Source organism: Pteropus medius, unplaced genomic scaffold (genome assembly GCF_902729225.1).
Source record: "Pteropus medius unplaced genomic scaffold, Ma_sr-lr_union100, whole genome shotgun sequence".
Lineage (NCBI taxonomy): Eukaryota > Metazoa > Chordata > Mammalia > Chiroptera > Pteropodidae > Pteropus > Pteropus medius.
In genome coordinates this window covers 58906030-58927496 of record NW_024344378.1, presented here as the reverse complement: position 1 = coordinate 58927496, position 21467 = coordinate 58906030, and the positions used below count along the sequence as shown (strand labels likewise).

The following is a 21467-nucleotide window of genomic DNA, read 5'->3' as shown; positions in this document are numbered from 1 at the left end:
TGGCACTGGCACAGTGCAGGTGCTCAGAATATGTGTTTAAAATGAACTTGGGGAGACCTGTGTGTGAGAGACAGCTCATGTCCAAGGAGAGCCCAGTCTGTGATGTATAAGTGTGAGGCTCAGCGTATTATCAGGAACACAAACTGTGGACGTGGTACCAGAAGCTGATATGCAGGGGCTTAAGTGCCATACCCAGGCAGTGATGGGGAGCTATGAAGGTTTGGAGGCTCACACTTGGCCTTCAGAGCTCCAAGGTGGAAGTTATCCCACAACAGCACAGACAGGGGTTGGGAGAGGGCGGGGCTGGAGAAAGAAAGATCATTCAGGTGGGGCTTTTGTCCTAATACCTGATGTGGCTTAGAAAACTGCCATACTCTGGAATCAGGAGGTGAGAGCCTTAGAAACAGCGGAAGAGAAAGTGTGGGAGGTGATGCCTACAACCTCTGAGAGCAGAGTCTCAAATCTACGCCCCGTGTGGCTAATGCAGCAGAGAAGATTTAAAAATCACTTTGAGTGCAAGCTGGGATTTGTTTTGATTTTTTCCAGGAGAATAAGTGATGGAAGCATGGCAGTGGGAGAGAAGATTGATTTAAAGTCTAATTTAATTTAGAGTAAAAGCTTAGAATTGGGAGGAGGAAAGACATGATGGATGGGAAAGCAGATGCACTTCTAGGAGTGCACATTAATATTGGACAATCAAAAACCAGAAATCTTTAAGAAAGAAGAAACCACAGGGAGGAAGGAGAGACCACCTGACCCTAGAGCTTGCAGGTCACAGAATGTTTGAGCATGAAGCCAATCATCCATTTCCTTAGGCTGTTGTTTACCAGACTTGCACATCAAAGAAAAAACAGTGCTGTCATTAGTTGGGGTTTTTTGGTCCATATTTCTAAAGAAGGTGCCTGGATTGTCTCCATTTCTCAGATGAGGGAATTGGTACACTACCATATGCCTGAAGTTTATGAGATTGCTAGCAGACATCTCTTTATTCTGCTGCTTAACATCTACCCAAAGAACCTCACGATTTCAGCTATGTAAAACCGTACCCACCATGGCCTTTATCTCGGCGCTCTCTGGGAGCATAATTAAGACACTATCAAGCTGATCAGAGTCCATCCCGTGTGTCAGATGCTCTTTCTCATCTAGATTCAGCTGGAATTGATTTAGCAAACCCTAACTTCGTAAGTTGTAAACTTCCTCAAACCAGCCAAGAAGTCATATTATTAATTATTATTATTATTGCTATTGTTGATATTACTACTGTTATTTTATAACACTTAATGTCTATTCTCCATTTTAAACAGTAAACTTCATTAAGGCAGGTCCTCAGTCTATCTTATCATTTTTCTTTTTCCATCACCTAATGATGCCTGACACATAATTGATGCTCAGTAATATTTGATGTTTGTATGAATAATTGAATGAATGAATGAATGAATGAATGAATTGCCACATCCAGCAAGTGGTAAATCTTTCCATGTCCAGCGGGGCCCTGGAAAATAAACCTGAGTGAGAAAGGTGGGAGATAGAACAAAGAAGACAGAAAGCTGGCATCAGGGGGTCCACTGTCCACTGATGGTGAACAGTTTTATTTTTGCAAGTTGCTTTTATACAAGAACATACCATTGCTACTGGCATAAGCAGTTTCTCTAAAGCATAGCAACACTGTTTCTTCTACTTCTCCGAGGCCACATTTTCTCATGGCCTTCAGTTTATTTATCTTCCTGTGGCTACATTTGTACTGTCTTGTTCTCAGAAGGAGTTTGCAGAGGTGAGGTAACCCTTGTTTGACCTCGCAGATTTCAAGGACCTTGTCAGTTTATAATCCGCTCTCCACAATGAATATATAAAAAAATAAATAAATTAAATGAATGAGTGAACACTCTGACCCAGCCTTGTGTTAGATCCTCAGTGGAAAAATATTTTATTGTTTTTGTAAAGTGCCTGATAGTTGCCAAGGAGCTTATAGGACTGCCTTCCTCTATTAGAATGTAAGTTCATCAAGGTCAGGATTTCATCTGTTTTGTTTACCTCTGTATCTTTAGTGTCCAGAACAGTGCCTGACATGCAGTAGAAGATCAATAGATACTTGTTGATAAACATTACAATTTCCTTTGAGCTTCGCAGCAAAATTACAAGGGCAGATACAATTAATTTCCATTGTACAGATAAAGTGATAGCAAGACGGAATGAAAGCTGGCATACTATAACGGAAAAAAATAATATTTGGAATCAAAGAAACTGAGTTCAAATCTCATTTATGCCACCGATGAGCTGTAGATTTGGGCAGATCATTGAAGCCCCTCTTGCTCCCACTTTTGGCGTGGTGTTCCAGGGCTCCACTGCATTAAGGGTTAGACAAATGGAAGTTGGTTGTGGTGGTGTTATCAGTGGTGCCTAAAAACTCTCAGAGACAATATTCGTATAACCCTTAGAAAGGGATTTAAATAGAAGAGAAAAGCAGGTGACAAATTCAGAAAGCAGGGATCACCCAAACCGGAGTGGCTCCCTGAGAGCAGCCCTGCACACGGCCTGCATTGACTTTTTTGATTAGGAATCCAGGCCAGTGAGTATCAGGACTGCCATGGACAGCTGGTGTCTGGACCTCAGCAAATCGTTTTACAGTAATATCCCGCATGATAGAGGAAAATGACAGATTTCTGCATTTTGGCCTCACTGCTTACAAGCTAGTAACCAAAGAAGGTATTTCTTTCTCTGAGCTTCAGTTTCCTCTTTGTGAGATGAGAATAACTACACCTACTGTATAGGACTATCAGGACAGAAAGATTAAACATGTAGGAAGTACCCCAGTGGTATTTCCTTCTTTCCTAGGTAGAACTGTACCCAGTGAAGGTTTAGCAAATCATCCAGCTCAATCAAGCAAGAGGAGTCCAGTGGCATGGCCTTGGTCTTGGCTCTGCCTTACTTTATGGGTTTAAATCTAAATAAAAGCTAACACATGTGCATTATCAACCAGTCATGCTTCTAAGTGCTTTGCATGTATTAACTTGCTTTAATTCTCACAGCAACTCTACAAGGTATGTAATTGCCTCCAAGGATGGCTACCACCTATTCCTCCTTCGTTACCCATATACACAGCTCTCCTCTCAACAACAAGTGGAGTCTGTTTCCCCTCCTCTGAACCTGAGCTGCCCTCAACCAACAGAGTGAGACAGAAGTGATGCTATACAAGTTGCAGGTTCGGCCCTTGAGATGCCACGCAGTTTCTGCCTTTGCTCTTGGAAGCTGCCGTTATGCTGTAAGGGTGCCTGAGTGGACCACAGAATGATGAGGAGAAATGGAGAAGAGAGACCACATGGCCCAGATAGATGAGTGAGGCCTTCTTGGACCTTCTAGCCCATTCCAAACACAAGCTGAACACAGCTGAGTGAGTGACTCTGGACTATGCCAGGTGTAGAAGAACTGCCAGCTGAGCCCTGCCTAATTTTCTGGGCCACATAATCATGAAAAATAATGAAAGAAAAAAACCCCTGTTTCTTTAAGCCACTAAGTTTTGAAGTGATTTGTTACACCGCAATAGATGACTAAAACAACTTAGAAATGATTGCTATCCTCGCTTTCCAGATAAGGAAACTAAGGCACAGAAAGTTTAGGTGACTTGCTTGAGATAACAAAAAGCTAGTAAACACTAGGCCCAAGATCCAAAACTAAACAATCTGACTGCAAAATCCACTCTCTTAATCATTAGGCTACTGTGTGTTGTTTTTGACGATATTAAAAAACCAAACACGCTTAGTAAATTTACAGAGATGGTGGGACCGCAAAGGAGGAAAACAGCATTGAGACTCAAAATTTGTTTCATGGGAAAGTGTTAGGATAAAATGTAAAGCCCTCTCTTTAATTCAAAAAATTACTTGATTTCATAGAATGGAGAGACCTAGGTTTAAGAATAAGTCAAATGAGACAGAGTTAAAATTTTCAATTAGTTGAAAATTCAGTGTAGACTAACAGTGAGATGTAGTTGTTAGAAAAGCCACTGGGGACCATAGGTTGTATTGAGAAGAAATTACAAGGGAGGGAAGGTCCCACCAAGCTCTGCCACGGTCAGACGAGGTCAAAACTGGAGAACGACAGTCTCATCAAGGCACCGCATTTTCATTGTGGCAGGTTGGTGAGGGGTCTGAACTCCTCTCCACATGAGGGACAAACTGAATAAATCATCTAATGAAGAGAAATCTTGGAAAGGGCACTAGATCAAGCACTGCATCCTCATGAGAATGAGACTATATTTATTCTGTGAACCTCCAGAAGCCATAGCCAGAGCAAATGGAATTGCACTGAGGCCACCACGCCACCATATGTGAGGAGCACTCTTTCTAGTGGAGTGGTCTGCTGGGCAGGGATGAGGTCCAGTCCTGAGTGCTGGGCAAGACGAGATCAGATCATCACTTCACTAAGCAGCTTCAAGGAGAGTCGATCACTGGGTGGAAATTTGGCCAGAGAGGGTCTCTGAGTGCCCTTTCAACTCTCAAAGCCAAGAGATCAGTGAAGACCTTGTAAGGCAAGGAGGAATTGAGGAACAATAACTAGAGTTGGTCAAACCGTAGTTGTTTCTAGAAGTTCCAGTCTGAATAAGTAAGACACGAGGATGAAGAAGCAGGAGAGCTCTGGGAGTCTGGCCAGAGCAGGGCAGCTTCCCAGAATTCCTGCTGTTGGTGCCACTTGCGGTCTCAGGCGACCATTTTGTGCAGAGCTCAACTGTGGCACTTGGCAAAGGTCTTTGCGCGACACAGTTGGCTACCAGAGAGCCGATGGATACAGACCTGGATGGCACGGGTCTTTGCAGCTGTTCACATTTGGCTTAGTGAACTTGACCATGAATTCCTGAGAAGTCCTGAAGGCCTGACTTCACTTCCTCCTCTGTGTATTCCACCTGCAAATCTCTGTCTACAGAAAAGCAAGCGACTCATTACCTCCCTAGCTGCTACCAGATATTGGCAAAGCAAATTCCAATTAGTCTAGCTGCGCTCAGAAGGAACGGGCATGAATGTGAGTGAGCGGCACTGAGACACCACACAGGCCCTGCTCGCCTCCTCAGGATTCCTCAGCAGTTGTTAAGCAAGTGTTCTCCACAGCACATTAGAAATCATGATTAATCGGGGACTGATATTAACATTGGCCATTAGTGCTGCAGAATATTTATTTAATTTTAAATAAATATTATTAATTTAAAATTAAACAATAAATATTTTTTGTCTCAAATGTCTTTGGAGACAACTTCAAATGCTTCTGTTGTGAAGAATTACTCATCGAAGTCTTATAAAAAGAGAGTCATTTATTTAGGGTCAAATATCAGAATTTGTGGCTTTTTTAGAGCTTTATGTTTCTGCAGCTATTTGAGAAATATAACTCCCACTATTAAACAGATCAAATGAAAGTTCTAGTCAAGTTATTTTAAATCAAATAGAAATTTATTTACTAAATTCAAATTGGCAGTAGCAGCCAACTTGTTTTTAAACAATTTTTAAACAACATTTAGTTAAAATAGTTGTTTTGCATGTGGCATGTCAAAGAAAAATATAAGGTTGAAGTAATCATCCCAAAATATGTGTTTTAAAACTTATCTTGCACCACCCACCAGTGGTTCTGAAAGTGGGCCCCTGGCATAACAACATCAGCAATACCTTATGCATACCTATGACTTACTATTATAGCAATATTTACCGCTGTTGCAGGGAAAGAAAATCAAATTGCTAAGATGCCTGATGACACACTCAAAAATGTATAAATCACAAGAGACAAGTGTCTTAGTTGCTCCCAAATTCTTTTGCACCCAGAGTGACACTGCCTACAAAATGGATCTTCACCTTCTAAAAATGACTTCTGTTTTTCCTTCAGTGTCACTGGCTGTTCATGCAAATGTAATGAGCTTCTCTCAGAGTCTACTAATTTCAGTCAGCACGGATATCAGCTCACCATACTTAAATGTCTCCCCCTTGTTTGTTTTTTTTGTTTGTTTTTTGTTTTGTTTTTTAGGCAAGGCAACCCTTGGTTGACCTCGCAGAATGCAAGGACCTTGTCAGATTACAATCCCTTATTTTTTATTTTTTATGCCTACAGCACCTGGTTTTCCTAGGTGGTCTCCCATCCAAGTACTAACCAAGCCTGACCCTGCTTAGCTTCCGAGATCAGACGAGATTGGGCTCGTTCAGGGTGGCGTGGCCGTAGACATCTCCCAATTATAATAGATCAATCCTTTGGCTTTCAATTGAACCCAGTTAATTTACAGTAAAAGTTGAAAGACTGATCGGTAAATTACTAGTTTTATCAGTTACTAGGCAGAAAAATGAATCGAACAACATTGAAGCAGCAAGGAAAACATCTTTTATTCATTGCTTAGATGACCATAACTTACTTTTAATTATATTTGGAGAATTCTAGCTCCTTAATAGGTTAGTAGAAGACTGAGTTACTATTTATCAGCAAAACAAAGGTGATTTGGAGAGCTGCTGTAGAATACTGCCTCGCCTGATCTGCCGAGCATGATGGGTACATTTTCTGAGTGAACTGCAGCCTTTGCAGAGGATTGTGATGAGGTATATCTTCCTCGACAGAATGCAGCATGTGCCCCTCGGCAGCAGTCAGCTCAGCAGTAGTTCTGCCTGGCACAGGTCAATGCCCAAGAATCTAAACCATGTTTCTCAGACTAACCTGTTCTCAACTAAATGGCATAGTGGCCCCTTTCCCAGCAGCATCATGTAACCCAGAGCACAGCATTAGTTACATAGGGCCTCACTCATAGCATTAAGACAGAATCAAACCATTCTCAGCCTAAGGAAGGCCCCTGCCATCTAAGGTGAGCCCCCGGACCAAGCATCGACATGTCCCAATAGGAACATTCCGAGCAGGAGCAAACTTCTGAGGAAATGTGCTCTGAGGCTCAGGCCAGCCTGAGCAGGCAGGGTCAGCCTCCAGGAGGAACAGCCTGTTCATCATAGGGAAGATGGCTGGAAGCTGTGCAGCCCCAGAAACGTGGCAGGACCACTGCAAGGGAGAGCAGGACTGTGATTCAGACCTTGAGCTGTGGAGAGGACCTGCGTACCCCTGGGATCCTCATGGTGTAGTGAAGGGGCCAGGCAGTGCTGCCTACCAGGGGCTTCCAGTTCTGAAGGAACAGCAGAGGCTTCTCCAAACCAACCAGGCGGAGTCGAAAGAGCTGAGGGCAGGGGGAGTCTCAAGGTGAGAAGATATTGACATCAACATCTCCCCGAGTCCTGGGTCAGAGAACATACTGGAAAGACGTGGGTGGCCAGTGAAGACTCAAGGAAGCGCCCCTCTAGGAAGCTCAGAGCACGTGCCCTCTGATGGCTGGTTCCCTTCCGAATGCACCTGCCTTTGACTGCAGCGACTGACACAACCACCAAACTCTATGGGCGCCAGAGGGATTAGGCTTATCTCAGTTTCTCCCTTAATTCCTTTATCTGGTATTTTAAGGAGGCAAAGAGGCCTACAGATCAGTCCAGTGAGTCAGGGAAGAAAGATGGTCATTTTCACACTCCAGGACCTCCCAAGGGAGCCTAGATCAGGATCCTGGAGTGGTACAGAGTTAACTGCAGGGAAATCTAAGACCACAGGAAGAGGACTCACCCATCCTGGAGAGGGTACTCCCTTGAGGTTTGGGAGAGGCTGTTAGCTCTGAAGTCAGAGGGTTCCTGAGGACTCTGCCCAGATCCCAGGTTTAAAGCAGTAAGTCTGTCCCAGGTCTCAGGTCTCGGCTCACTCTTTGATTCCAGCTGGACTTTTTTGTGCTCTAGCCCCAATCTGAGTGGCCCTGCAGGTAAGGGATTCAGAATGTGGCCACCTGGAGCAGCGCAGGAAGCTGCAGGGAGCTGGTGCTCAGACCCTGCTTTCTGCAGGGCACGGTGATGTCTCTCCAACGCTCTGCCCCAAGGGGCATGGCTCACAAGCTGACAGGTTCTCGAGGGAGACCAGGTGTAGACTTGAGACACCATGGTAAAGCAGACACATGGAGCGCACCAAGTGCACGTGGAGGGCCTGGAGGCAGCACCACTCTAGAATCTGCTGGGAGAAGCTTCAGGACAAAGTCCTGAGCAGAAGATGAGGCTGGACAAGTGACTCATCTCAGCTCCTTAGGAAGGGAAAGTGCTTCAACCAAGAAGCAATTTGTCTTCAACATTAGACTGCCTTTTTTAATATCTGCATTTTGGACAGTAATGGACCATGGTTACAGGCTTGTGTGATAAGGAAGAGGGAGGATGTTTCTCTCCTTGGCAGTGAACTTCATTCTGATCTGTGTTATTTAAAATTTGGAGTGATTTAGTTCTTGGTTGAGTGTCAGAGGCCAAAGCTTTTTAAGATTGATCTGAGGCCACAATCAGAATTATAGGAGATAAGGAACCCTGAGTGATAGCTTTTTAAAATGTGTCTGCAATTTTCCAAGATGCTGCCAGTGGAAAATCTTAGCATGTCCTTTGCTAAGAAGCATTTCAGAAGCTAGGTCTTCAGACAGTCTCCCTCTAGACAAGGTGAAAAATGAAGATTTCCCAGAGAGCCAGACTTTGATCTGGTTGAAGAGAGAGCTGAATTAGAGCATGAAGATTTCGGAACAATCCCAAACCTCAAAACTCAAGATAGGTGGGGGAAGTACAGATGTCTCAGGCCCTATAGGAGAGCCCCACGGGATTGTCACCACAAACTAGGAAGGAGGAACCCTGCCCTATTCTAACAGATATGTAGTGGTGTCACATTATAGTTTTAATTTGCATTTCCCTAATGACTAATGATGTAAAGGATCTTTTCATGAGCTTATTTGCCATCCTTATATCTTCTACAGTAAAATATCTGTTCAAATCTTTTGCCTTTTAAAAAAAATTAGTTTGTTTCCTTGTCATTAAATTTTGAAAGTGTTTTATATATTTTGGGTACAAGTCCTATATCAGTTGTATGATTTTCAAATATTTTCTCTCAGTGTGTAATTTGTATTTTCATTCTCTTAATCATATCTTTGAAGAGCAGGGTTTTTTTTTTAATTTAAGTAAGTCAAATTATCAATTAGTTCTTTTACAAATTGTGCTTCCAATATAGTATCTAAGAAATCTTTGCCTAATCCAAAGTCATAAAGGTTTTCAACAGAAATTTTACAATCTTAAAATTTACATTTAGATATATAATTCATTTTGAGTATATTCTTGTATCTGATGTGAGGCATGGATCACAGTTCATTTTTTGTACATGAATATGGAACTGTTCCACCACCATTTGCTGAAAACACTAGCCTTCCTCCACTGAATTGTCATTGCACTTTCATCAAAAATCAGTTATCCATTTATATATGGACATATACATATGTCTAGTTCTGAACTTTGTATTCTTTTTCATTAATCTGTCTATCTTAATGCCAATATCATAATGTTTTGATTACTGTAGGTTTATGATAGGTCTTGAAATCTGGCAGTATTAGATCTTCAACTTTGTTATTCTGCTTCAGAGTTTTCTGATTATTGTAGGTCCTTTAATTTCTACATGAATTTTAGAACAGCTGGTCAATTTCTACAAAACACCCTCTGGGATTTGGGTTGGGACTGTATTGGATCTATAGATCAATTTGGAAAGAACTGACATCTTAACAATAGCAAGTCTTTTAACTAACACACTATATCTCTCCATTTATGTATATCTCCTTTCATTTCTCCCAGCAATGATTACAATCTTCAGTGCACAGATCTTTTGTTATATTTATCCCTAAGTATTTCATATTTTTGATGCAATTAAAAAGTTTTGATTTCAACATCCAATTATAGAGACGTGATTTAGTTTTGTGCATTTATCTTGTACCCTACAACCTTACCAAACTCATTTATTAGTTTGCACCCTTTATCAGATTAAAGAAGTTCTCTTCTATCCCTAGTTTGTTGAGAACTTTGATCAGGAATGGATGTTGAATTTTGTCAAATGCTTTTTCTGCATCTTTTGAGATGATCATATGTTTTCTTTCTTTTAGTTTTTTAATTTGGTGAATTACACTGATTGATTTGGGAATCTTAACCAACATTGTACAATTGAGATAAACCTCAGTTAGTCATTATTTTCCTTTTTATATATTTTTGAAATGGATTTGCTAAAATTTCACCCAGGAATTTTTGCATCTATATTCCTGAAGGATATCGGTCTGTAGTGTCCTTTTCTTGTAATGTCTTTGCCTGGTTTTATATCAAGGTAGTACTGGCCTTATAAAATGCATCGGGAGATATGCCCTCTTTTTCAGTCTTCAAGAAGAGTTCATACAGTGTTGGTATTATTTCTTCCTTAAATATTTGGTGGAATTCACCAGTGAAGCCATCTGAGCCTGGAGTTTTCTTTATGGGAAGGTTTTAGCTACAAATTCCACTTCTTTATCAGATATAGGGCTATTTAGCTATTTCTTTTTGAGTGGACTTCAGTAGTCTGTGTCTTTTGTGTCCATTTTATCTGTTGCCAAATTTACTAGCATAACATCGTTCTTAACATTACCTTATTATCCTTTTATTATCTGAAGACTCTATAGTGATGTCACCTCTCTCATTCCTGATATTGGTGATTTATCTTCTCTCTTTTTTTCCTAATTAGTCTGGTTAAAGGCTTGTCAATTTTATTGATCTCCTCAAAGAATCAGCTCTTGAATTAATTGATCTTCTTATTATTTTTTCTATTTTTTGTTTTATTTACAGCTACTCTAATCTTTATTTTTATTTTTATTTTTATTTTTTTAGGCGAGGCAACCTTTGGTTGACCTCACAGATTGTAAGGACCGTGTCAGATTACAATCCCTTATTTTTTATTTTTTACGCCTACAGCACCTGGTCTTCCTAGGTGGTCTCCCATCCAAGTACTAACCAGGCCCAACCCTGCTTAGTTTCCGAGATCAGATGGGATTGGGCTTGTTCAGAGTGGCATGGCCGTAAACTATTTTTTCTCTCTTTTACTTTGGGTTTCATTTGCTCTTCTTTGTGTAGTTTCTCAAAGTAAAAACTGAGTTCTTTTCTAATATCTGCATTTCATGCTATAATTTACTCCCTAAGTACTTCTTAAAGATATTTCACAAATTTTACGTGTTGTGTTTTCATTTTTATTCAGTTCAAAGTACTTTTTAATTTTTCTTTTTGATTTTTCTTTGACTTATAAATAATTTAGAAATGTGTTAATTGGTTTCCAAATATTGGAGAACTTCCAGAAATCTTTCTGTTATTGATTTCTAACTTAATTCCATGGTCAGAGAAACATATGTAGTATTTAAAATTTCTCCCATTTATTGAGACTTGTTTATACCATATTAGTAAAAATTTCACATTATCTATATACTTACTGATTTTTTGTCTACTTATTCTATCAATCATTGATAAGCATGTTTACATTTTTTTACTGTAATTGTTTTTTTCTTTTTCTCCTTGAAGTTCTATAGGTTTTCGTTATTTTGTAGCTCTGTTATTAGTTGTATAAACTTTTAAGATTGTTGTGTTCTCTTAATGAATCGACCCTTTTATAGTTATGAAATGATCTTTTTTATCTCTGGTAATATTCTTTGGCCTGAAATATCTCTTGTTTGATATTAATATAATCAGTCCATCTTCAGTTCTTTGTCCAGTATAGCAATCTCTGCCTTTTAATTGGAGGTGTTTAGATAATTTTCATTTAATGTGATTGTCAATATGGTTAAGTTTAAATATATAAGTTTAAATCTTGCTATTTGTTTCCTATTTGTCCTATTCCCTTTTGTCACCAGAAAAACTGGCTTTTTTTTTTTTTTTGATTAATTAAAATTTTTACTCCATTTTATCTCATTTGCTGGCTTAATTTTAACATTTTATTATTTTAGTGATGCTTTAGGGTTTTAGTATATGAATTTAACTTTTCATAGCCCACCTTCAAATGGTGTTATATCATCTTATGTATAGTAAAATAAACTTATAACAGTGTACCTACATGTATCCCTTTCCATCCTTTATGCTATTATTAATACACATATTGCTTCTATATATGTTATCAGCCTCACACTGTTCTTTTCACTTAAATAGTTGATTATATTTTAAAGAGACAAATCATAAGAGAAAATCTTATATTATACTTATTCATATTTTTACCATTCCAGTAATCTTCATTCTTTGGGTAGATTCGTATTTCCATCTAATATTATTTTTCTTTTGCCCGTTTGTCTTTAACAGTTCTTGTAGTGTGAGTCTGGTGTGATTTTCAGCTGTATTTCAGCTTTAATATACCTTAAAAGGTCTTTACTTAGACTTCATTCTTGAGGAATATTTTCAGTAGATTCAGAATACTGGGTTAACAGATTTTACTTTCAATAGTTTAAAGATATTGCTCCACTAACTTTGCTCCTCTGTACATATTACATCATTTTCTTCTGGCTACTTTTAAGAGTTTCTTTTCATAAATGAGTATGAATCATTTGGTTATGATATGCCTTCATGTACTTTTTCATGTTTCTTGTGCTTGGGGCTCATTGGACATCTTGGATCTGCGGGTTTATAATGTTGATAAATTGGGAACAGTTTCAGCCATTATTTCTTCAAATATTTTTCAGTTCCCCCTTGCAGGGGTGGGAACCACACTGGGATTCACCTGAGAGAGGGGTGAGCTATAGGTCCCAAAGTCAAAGCCTGGCTCTCCACAGAGGCTTCTTGCACACAAAGTAGCCAGTGGTTGCTGTCACAAATGTGGGAGCAAAGTGCGCAAGCATCAGACACAGTTGGGTGCACATTCCAGGTAATCTTTGCTAGCAGGAGGACACAAGGCTGGCTTCTCCATCTCTCCAGCCTCCATCTGCTCATCCAGGAAGATGGGGTTAGTAGTAGCTTAAATCCAATAATTAGACAATAAGCCAGAAATATACAAGCTCCTTAAACAAAGCTATTATTGCTTTTTCATTTAGCTGTAGTAGAAAGTAATGTCAACGTCAATATTGTTACTCCCATTTTATGGATGACAGATATTGAGGCACAGAGAAAAAAAGCAGTGCCCAGAATTACACAGAGACAGTTACTGAAACAGCAAACTCCAAAGACCTATCCCATTAGCCAGTGATGGATCTCACCCACACCCTCTAATGAGCACATTTCCCCAACCTGGTGCTGCAGTCCTAATTTATTCCCAGTAGCTCCAGGTTCCCTAGAAAGAAAGTAACTGTTAATTTAGTTATACTGATTACCAGATGGTTCTCTGGTTTATTGCTGTCATTTCTCTAAAGCAAGCATCTGTGGGTAAAGATGTCGTTCTCCCTTTATGTTGCTTAAATGAGAAAACACATTTTCATGTGTCCTTGCAGCACAAGACTCCAGCACCATGTGGAGGCTCTAGTCACCCTGTTAAAGCCAGGAATTGCCTGGAAAAGATAGAGGTGGGGAAAGGAGTGCTCTGTGAGCATGCATAGGGTTGGAGGCTAGAGGCCATGTGGATAAAGCAGGTGACCACGCCTCTCACCTGGGCAAGTGCAGACACAGGGATGCTGTTTTCCCACCCAGCGTGGAGCCCTGACACGCAATAATAGCTGAGGTTTATTTGACAAACACATAGCTTTCACTACATTCCAGGCACTGCTCTAAGGACTTCTCAAGTACTAATTTATAGTACTTTGGGAGATTGCACAGAGAAGTTAAGCCATTTGCCTGGGGTCACACAGCCAGTAAGTAGCTAAACCAGGATTTAGCTGTAGGGATGGAGTTTAAAATGGGTTTTCCATGGAGAGAATCAAAAATGTGTAGTCAGAGCCACACGCAGTCTGAGTTGGGCAAATCTGAGCATGAATGAAATGAAGAAAGGCTTCAATCACATATAGAGAAGGAGGACAAAGGCGGCCTAATCTGGTGGGTGGGAAAAGGGTAAGTCAGGGCAGTTATAACAGTACCTCATCTATAGCAGGACATCCCAAACAGGAATCTGGAGTCTCAACATCCTTGAGAAGTGGAAGTTACTGTTTCATTGTAGAGATGTAGAAACTGAGGTTCAAAGAAGTTAAGCCATCTGCCTGAGGTCACATAGCCAGGAGGTGCAGGGTTGAGACTCAAACCCAACCTTCCTGTCCCTACATGCCATGCTCTTTTCCTGCATCTTTCAGCTTTGCTACCAGATTTCGTCATTAGAGAGCAGGGTGGGAACCACCCCTGTAACGTACACACACAGACATACCAGGCATGTGGTACAATATGTGCTGGGTACCTCTCATGTGACAGCTGACTCCCATTAAACAGGTAAAGAAATGAAATCTCACCCTGCCAGGAGGGGCCAGATCTAGACTCACACAGATCTACTGATCCTTTCCCTCATGTCACCTCAGGGACATTTACATAGGAGAAGCCAGTTCCAATGTGCCAGCTTTTCTCTCCCTGACCCTCTACGGCCTAAAACCCCCTAGAAAGGCTGCAGATGGGAAGGGTTAATATGGGAGCCTTCTCCCTGCTCCAGACTCGTGTTTTAATCCTTTAACCAGGGGAGTAACAACTGTGGGCAGTGCTGGCAGTGCCTGTGGGCAGAGCTTCTCCACTGGTATGTGCAGGTGGTAGTGGCGCCCCACTTGACCATGGACCCACCCACTCAGGGCCTCAGCTGCACCTGGTACCTGCCTTGAAGAGGAAGCCTGAGCTCCTCCTGGCACCCACTTGCCCAGCCAGGACCCAGAGGGGTAGATCCCTGACCCCGAGGCTCCGCTCTCCCTCTTCAGAATCCCTGACCACAGAAATCCTTTGCCAGCCATCTCATTTCTCGTGTGTTTGTGTCTCTACTTTAGGGATTTATTTCTCTACAAGGGACGCAGGTGACTGAACTTCTTCCTGGCCCTGAGGACGTGGGGAAGCACCTCTTCGAGATCAGCCCAGGTAGGCCTGAGCACCTTGCAGCCCTGTGCTGGGGCTAACCCTGGTGGCCTCAATGGGGCTGTAACCAACTCTAGCCTGGGAAGGGCAGAGCTCTTTCATGATCCTCTAGCACTGTCTCTAAGCACGACTCAGAAATTTGGGTCAAATCTAGAGGGTATTGCAAACTTGGGAGGAAATTAGAAAATCCAATCTGGGTAATTAGCTTTTGGGTAAGAAGAAAATGTAGGTTTTTAAATTCACAATAAACACAAGATTTTTTAAAAATCCATGGATACCTTAGGGTGAAGGTCCAAACACAACAAAATTGGGTCACATGCAAATAAGTCTCTAGCACCAATTCAGAACATTAAAATAAGTTTTATCATGAATCCTAAAACAGAATTGCCATGTGGTGAGAAGAAGGGAAATAATTTAACCCAAAGAAGTGCTATCATGTTAGCAGTCACAAAACAATTTTTTAAAGTTTCTGGTTTTAAAATGTGATCATTATTGAGCTATTCACAGAGAGCTTGGGTTCTACAGTCAGGCTGTAGTGTATTTATCCTGGCCTCTCCCAGAAGCAGAGCCTGAGACAGTGTCTAAGCAGTTTATTTGCCCAAAAAGCGTGGGGAAGGGAACAGGAAGAGAGGAGAGCCAGTCAGAGTATGCTGCGAACAGCTGCTGCTGTGGCACCCAGGGCTCAGTTCCGGTGGAGCCTTGTGGAAGCTGTGGGGAACAGGCCTTAGAGGTATCTGGCCCAAGGAGCGAGGAGGCCAGGGAGGGTATACCTGCCAGTTCCCACCAGCCATTAATTGAGAGCTGCTTCTTGGGGAGCTGACACTGGCACTCCTGTCCTGCCCTGCACATGGGCCAAGCTCCCTACAGACAGAGAAGTCCTTCAGGGAGATTTGCAAGTGCTTGAGGAAGAGGCCACCGGCATGGATGGAAACAGCGTGCCGGGAATCTGGGGAAGGCAGCTCGTCATCATGTCCTATCAGTGTGCACCCGATTTTAGACTTCCTTCTGGGAAGTGGTGGCTGTGAACTGACTGTACTAGGGCTTCACTGGGGTCTATGTGCCAGTAAGTTTTCACTCTCACAGCGGCAAAGCCACCCAACCTCTCCGATGAAGTGACCTGGCTATTGGCTGTCCACCAAGGCATGGATCAGCCTAGGCTCAGGCCAGCCAAAAGTTCCTGGGAATTCCAGGAGGCACAGGCTGAAGCTGAAGTGCAGGGAGACCCTCCAACTGCATTTCCTGCATACAAACTTCCAGCACCACGGTTTTTTGGCACTTCCTACTTGGGCTTTTTATCTACTGCAAGTGCTACATAGCACATTAGAAGGTGACAACAGAGTGATCTCAGGGTAGGGAGTGGAAGATTGATGTTTGGTTGACTATAGAACAGGAGTAAAGGCTTCTGCAAAGAAAACAGAGAAGAGATGAAGGAGGGCAGTGAGGGAGACAGAATCCTGCCACCCAGGGGAAGGGTAGCCAGGCACACGGAAGGAAGGACTGGAGGAGGGGCTCCGGGCCTGGAGAATGGAAAAGTGGAAGTCAACACCCCCAGTCATAAATTCAAAAAGGTGTGTGCCCCAAGGACCAGACAAGGAAAATTACCAGTGCTCGTGCTCTTTATCTAGGTATATCAGAGCTATTTATAAGGATTTCTCGACTCTGGAGGAATGAAAGCCCATTTGCCATGTAAGGTAATAGTCATAGGTTCCAGAAATTAGGATGCAGACACCTCTATGGGGGCTCTATTTTGCCTGCCACAGTACTCAAAAGATCCATCTAAGGTAAGGGTATTGTTATGCCTATTTTATTAAAAAGGGCACTGGAGGTTAGAAAGAGTAGGAGACTTGCCCAAGGACACACAGGCTTTGGGCTTGTACCTAGGCAATTTGACTTCCAAAGCCACACATTTGAGCTGCCCTCCACCATAGGGACCTGGCACAGGTTCTAGCGTCTTTCCCACCTGGGCCCGGGAGGACTACGGATGCAGATAGAGAAAAGAAAGCTCCCTGTACCCCTTCAAGCTCTCAAGCACAGCAGCGGTATAAGCACCAGATTCCTGCCGGTCCCAAGTACTGCCACCTCTGCCCTCTTGCCTTCACTCTTGCCTGATGGCTTTGGGGTGGGGGTGCAAGCAGCTGTCACGCTGCTCAGGAAAAGCGGGCCGGGTGTGGACAGTGAGGGGTTTAGTCGGCCTTTGGGGAGCACTGAGGAGGAAAGACTCAGTAGTCTCCTCTGGACTCATCATTTTGGCTGGAGAAGATCAGGTCGGGTTGCATGCCTGCCACAACCCATACCCGAGTGGGAAAAACTTGACTCTAGGAAATATGATAGAAACCCAAGTATGATAATGCACAAGGTCAGCTATATGAATTTTAAGCTATAGTTCTACTTGTGCTCTTCAATAGCATAAAAAATTATAATTTTTCAAGACAGAATTAAATGAGAAAAGTTATACTCTGAGTGCCATCTAGTGGTAAGACCTGCCAATTCCAGGAGAAGCCATGAGTACCTCCTGCCCAGGCAACCATTTCAGTCAGGCCATACCTCTGATTCTTGCTGGGCCCCCTCAGTTACTAAGTGGCAGGGGGTGAAGGGGTGGGGGAGTCGGGTGGGGGAGCTGTAGCTTGAGCCAGCTCTAGCCACAGAGCCCCGCTCTACACTAGCACTCTGAGGCTGGCTCCGGGCAGGATGTACGTTGTCAGAAAGCTGCTGAAATTCAAGGACCCTAAGTCACCTCCCCACCTGGGCCTCTTCTCCAGCCTGGGCAGTTAGTTACCTGCTGTGATACTGTGATTTATAGTAAGAAATATATATTTGATCTTTTTCCTGGTTCCTGGCACAGAGCTCCTAAAACTCTCAGAATTTCCTTCCTGAGGAAGGTGATAGATGTTCTTTTTTTATGTTAATGAAGTGACTTTTAGAACACACCTATGGATGAAGGCTGGTTGTTAGAGGAACCAACCAGCATTAGAGGTTGGAATTTGAAACCCCAAGCCAGACGTCTGGGGAGAGGAGCGGGGCTGGAGGTTGAATCAGTCACCAGTGGCCAATATGATTTAATCAGTCATGCCTATGTAATGAAGCCTCGATAAAAACTCAAAAGAATAGGATATGGAGAGCTTTTGGATTGGTGAGCACATGAAGATTTGGGGAGAATGGCATGCTCAGAGAGGGCATGAAAGTTCTGCGACCTTTCTCACATGCCTTGCCCATACCTTCCATCTGGCCATTCCTGAGTTATATATTTGTATCATAAGTTGGTTATCTAGAAAGTAAAATGTTTCCCTCAGTTCTGTGAGTCACTCTAGCAAATTAATCGAAACTAAGGAGGGAGTCAGTGGAAGCTCCAGTCAATAGCTGGTTGGTCAGAAGTACAGGTAACTACCTACCTGGACTTGCAATTGATGTTGGGGAAGGACTGGACCCTTAACCTCTGGGATCTGATACTATCGCCAGGTAGTGTGAGAATTGAGTTAAATGTAGGACGTCCAGCTGGTGTCTGAGAATTCCTTGGTGACCACGATTTTACCTGGAAACATTGCCTACTCCCAGCCCTTTGAGAGCTGTCTTTTCGTTTCACACTTGATCCTGTTGGCCTCCCAGACCCTCACTTCTTGGCAATGCAGGTATCTGGCTCCAGGCCAAGCTTACGCCTCCCTCTCAACCCACAGGGACGCGGGGCAGGGAGTGGAGAGGCCCACTCTGACACTTTGAACAAAGAGTTGCTAACTCTATTAGATGTTTGTATTTCATGGGAAGAATCGGGTGATCAATAGAGCAGAGTAACTCATTGCTAATATCCCTCTTCCGATGTCAGCATAATGCTACCGAAGGGAGGCAGGTTGGTTTACTACAAGGATTCAAACGGAGCCCTAAGTCTTTCTGGCAAGTATCCACTCGACTATCATGTCTCCTCTATTGCTGAGCATGTTTTTCAAGAGTCCACGTTTAGGACACACACCTGCCCTTGGCGACACTAGGGTTGTGAGGAAAGGCCTATCCCTCCCATCAAGGCTCTGACAGCGATAGCAAGGAGCCCCAAAGGTACTCTAGTGCCTCCAGGAAGGGAGGGGAGGTGACAAGTGGCAGTCTCTGTCAACGTACACTGCACCAGACACAGTCTATGGTTCTGTTTCTTTCAGGCCAAGTGTCACATAGCTGGCCTTGGCACTTTCTGCAGAGCCATGCGGGGCCCCAGGGCAGGGTGCCTTTCCAGGTGCATTTCCTCCCAGGAGTGCAAGTCATCCAGCATACGGGGCTTTCAGCCCCAAGTGAGATATGCAAGGCGCCCTGAATCTCAGGGAAGAGAAGGGTGGGGAAGCACTGTCTTCTTGAGCAGGAGGACAAGAGGGTATAATGGCTGCTCTGAAGTCTGGGCCCAGTGCCCATGGCAGAGCGCCTATCTGCTTTGGGCCCCGCAGACCGTATTTCTCAAGATAAAGAGCTGGAGGCTTCAGGTGCCTGCTCTCCCATCGAGCCCCCAGGCTGCCTCCCTCCCACCAGGCTGCTGGGGCCTCCCACCCACTTCCCAGCACTAGGTGGGCACCCTGCGGGCAGTAGGCCAGGCAGGGATGGCTTTGAGGTCTTGGGGAAGTTGGCGGCTGAGGTACAGCAATGAGTTACTCTGTGGATTACCTGACTTTTCCCACCAAACGCTAGCATCTAATGGGTTTGGCAACTCTTTTTGTCCAGGTGATCAATAGCACCCTAGGGAAATCAAGGAGACGTGAGCCAGGGATGCAATGTCCCCCAGGGCAGGCTGGGTCTGCATGAAGAAAGGAAGTTTCCAGGAAGAAATTTGAAGCAAACCCAGACACCAGCTTATACCTGTTTTCTGTCAGAGTCAGGAAGAACCGGACAGAAGCCTGGCCCTGCCACCCAGGACAAGTCATTGAATGTCCTGTGCCTCTGTTTCATCATTTGTAAACTGGGAATAGTAATAGAGCCAAGTGCCTTGGGTTTGGAGAGGATGCAGTGAGATCCAGTGCCTGGCTTATATTTTTATATCCCCTCCTTCCTGCAGTCTCTCTGTTTATCATTATTCTGAATAACAACAACACAGTTACTACTTCGTTGTTACCTCCAAGTAAACAATCCCAATACTGTGTGATAATTGCTGGGACAGAGGTATCCCCAGGGTGAATGCCTAGAGTTGGGCAGGGGACTTGCCTGGGTGGTTAAAGAAGGTTTCAATCAAGCTAAGACTTGACAGAAAAGTAAAAATTATTCAGATGTACAAATAGGAAAAAGTACTCCCAGAGTGGTCCAGAATGGGAGCTAGAGTTCACAAAGGCCAGAGGCCTAGAGAAATAAGGTGTATGAGAGACTCAGGGAATAGAAGACTAAGGCGGAAAGGTTGGCAGGGGCCCGGTCACTCAGGGCCTGGGATGCTGGACAAAGAGGCTTGGACTTTAGCTGTTGAAAATCTTTGGCTGGCAGGAGGAATTGTTAAAACCAAAACCATGTGTTAGAAAGAGCACTAGGTTAGTGATGGGGGTTGCAAGGATCGGCAGGAGATGAGGGCAGGCAAACTGTCGTTCATCTTCGCCACCGTCTATGCTATGCCCCCCACCCTCACCCCAGTCAGTATCCACAGAGAAGACCTCTGTTCCACAGGAGGAACAAGATGAGAGGCCCTGTCACATTGCTTACAGGATCCTATGGGGGACGCAACTCAGAAGCCTGGCCACTCAAAGCTGAGCCATGATTCTTTCTGTGCAGTTACAAACTCATGTGCCAAGTTCTCAAGCAAGGTAGCTCTGATCACGCACAGCATCTCTGCCTTTGCAGACTGTTTAAGGGGGTTCTAGACCCAGCTCAGGGGGAATCAAATCAGATTTCCTCTCTTCTCTGGGTCTCAGTTTCCCCATCTTTAAGATAAGAGGGCTGGACTTCATTATTTCTGATTTGTCACTCAGAAAGAATGGATTACCAGAAGTTTCTTATGGCTGCACTGGGTCTTTGAAGCCATTCTTGGGCATTGAACTTGCAGCTGTCTGCCCTTATCCACTACAACTTGGAGCAGAGAGAACTCCTGCCTGCTGTCTCTGAGACCTGACCTTGAAACGGAGCCAGCACACACAGATTACTCTGTACAAGTAGACTGATATAGTGCTCCTGACATCCACAGATCATCGCTTATCTTGTTAGGCGCCTCCTGAGCGAGATGCCAATCTCAGCCTATCTCGGCACCTGGTACCAGCCAGCCTGTATATCAGCCTGACCTCACATGGCCTGGCTGAGTTTTCCTGTAGAGCACCAGATGATGGGTAATGACCACAAATGAAATTAGATGAGAAGTTCACAGAAGCTCCCCACTCCTGAGAGTGGGAGAATCGGCAAATAAATATGAGTGTCTGCTTGTACTTCCCTGCTTTGCATCTGGCCCTCCTGTCTTAATCTCACTTTTCTCAACTAAATGCAGGACCAGGTATGGGGAACTCCCACTGATGTCTCTGGATAGGAGCACACAGTTTAGCCAAAATCATGTTCGAGAACAGATCTGTTCAGTAGGGATCTAACTAACACAAGCCACCTCTGTGATAAAACTGACAACTCTGATGCTCACTTATACTAGCCACATTTCAAGTGCTCAGCAGCCATCTGTCTGGTATAACTCTGTTGCAC

General features: G+C 43.4%; 1 protein-coding gene, 1 non-coding gene and 1 pseudogene across 12 annotated transcripts in view; 1 reads left to right on the top strand and 2 right to left on the bottom strand.

Annotated features, from left to right (window-relative positions):
• ARHGAP22 (Rho GTPase activating protein 22) overlaps positions 1-21467 on the top strand; it is a 186794-nt gene that overhangs the window by 77340 nt on the left and 87987 nt on the right. For all 11 annotated transcript variants that reach the window (XM_039872347.1, XM_039872348.1, XM_039872337.1 and 8 more), the window contains one exon: positions 14756-14843. In XM_039872347.1, coding sequence (XP_039728281.1) covers positions 14756-14843 — 88 coding nt within the window. The remainder of the gene's footprint in view (positions 1-14755; positions 14844-21467) is intronic.
• LOC120609858 (uncharacterized) lies at positions 6073-6191 on the bottom strand (annotated as a pseudogene).
• LOC120609938 (5S ribosomal RNA) lies at positions 10806-10924 on the bottom strand. The gene has a single exon (XR_005654856.1). It is a non-coding gene; the product is annotated as a 5S ribosomal RNA (ribosomal RNA).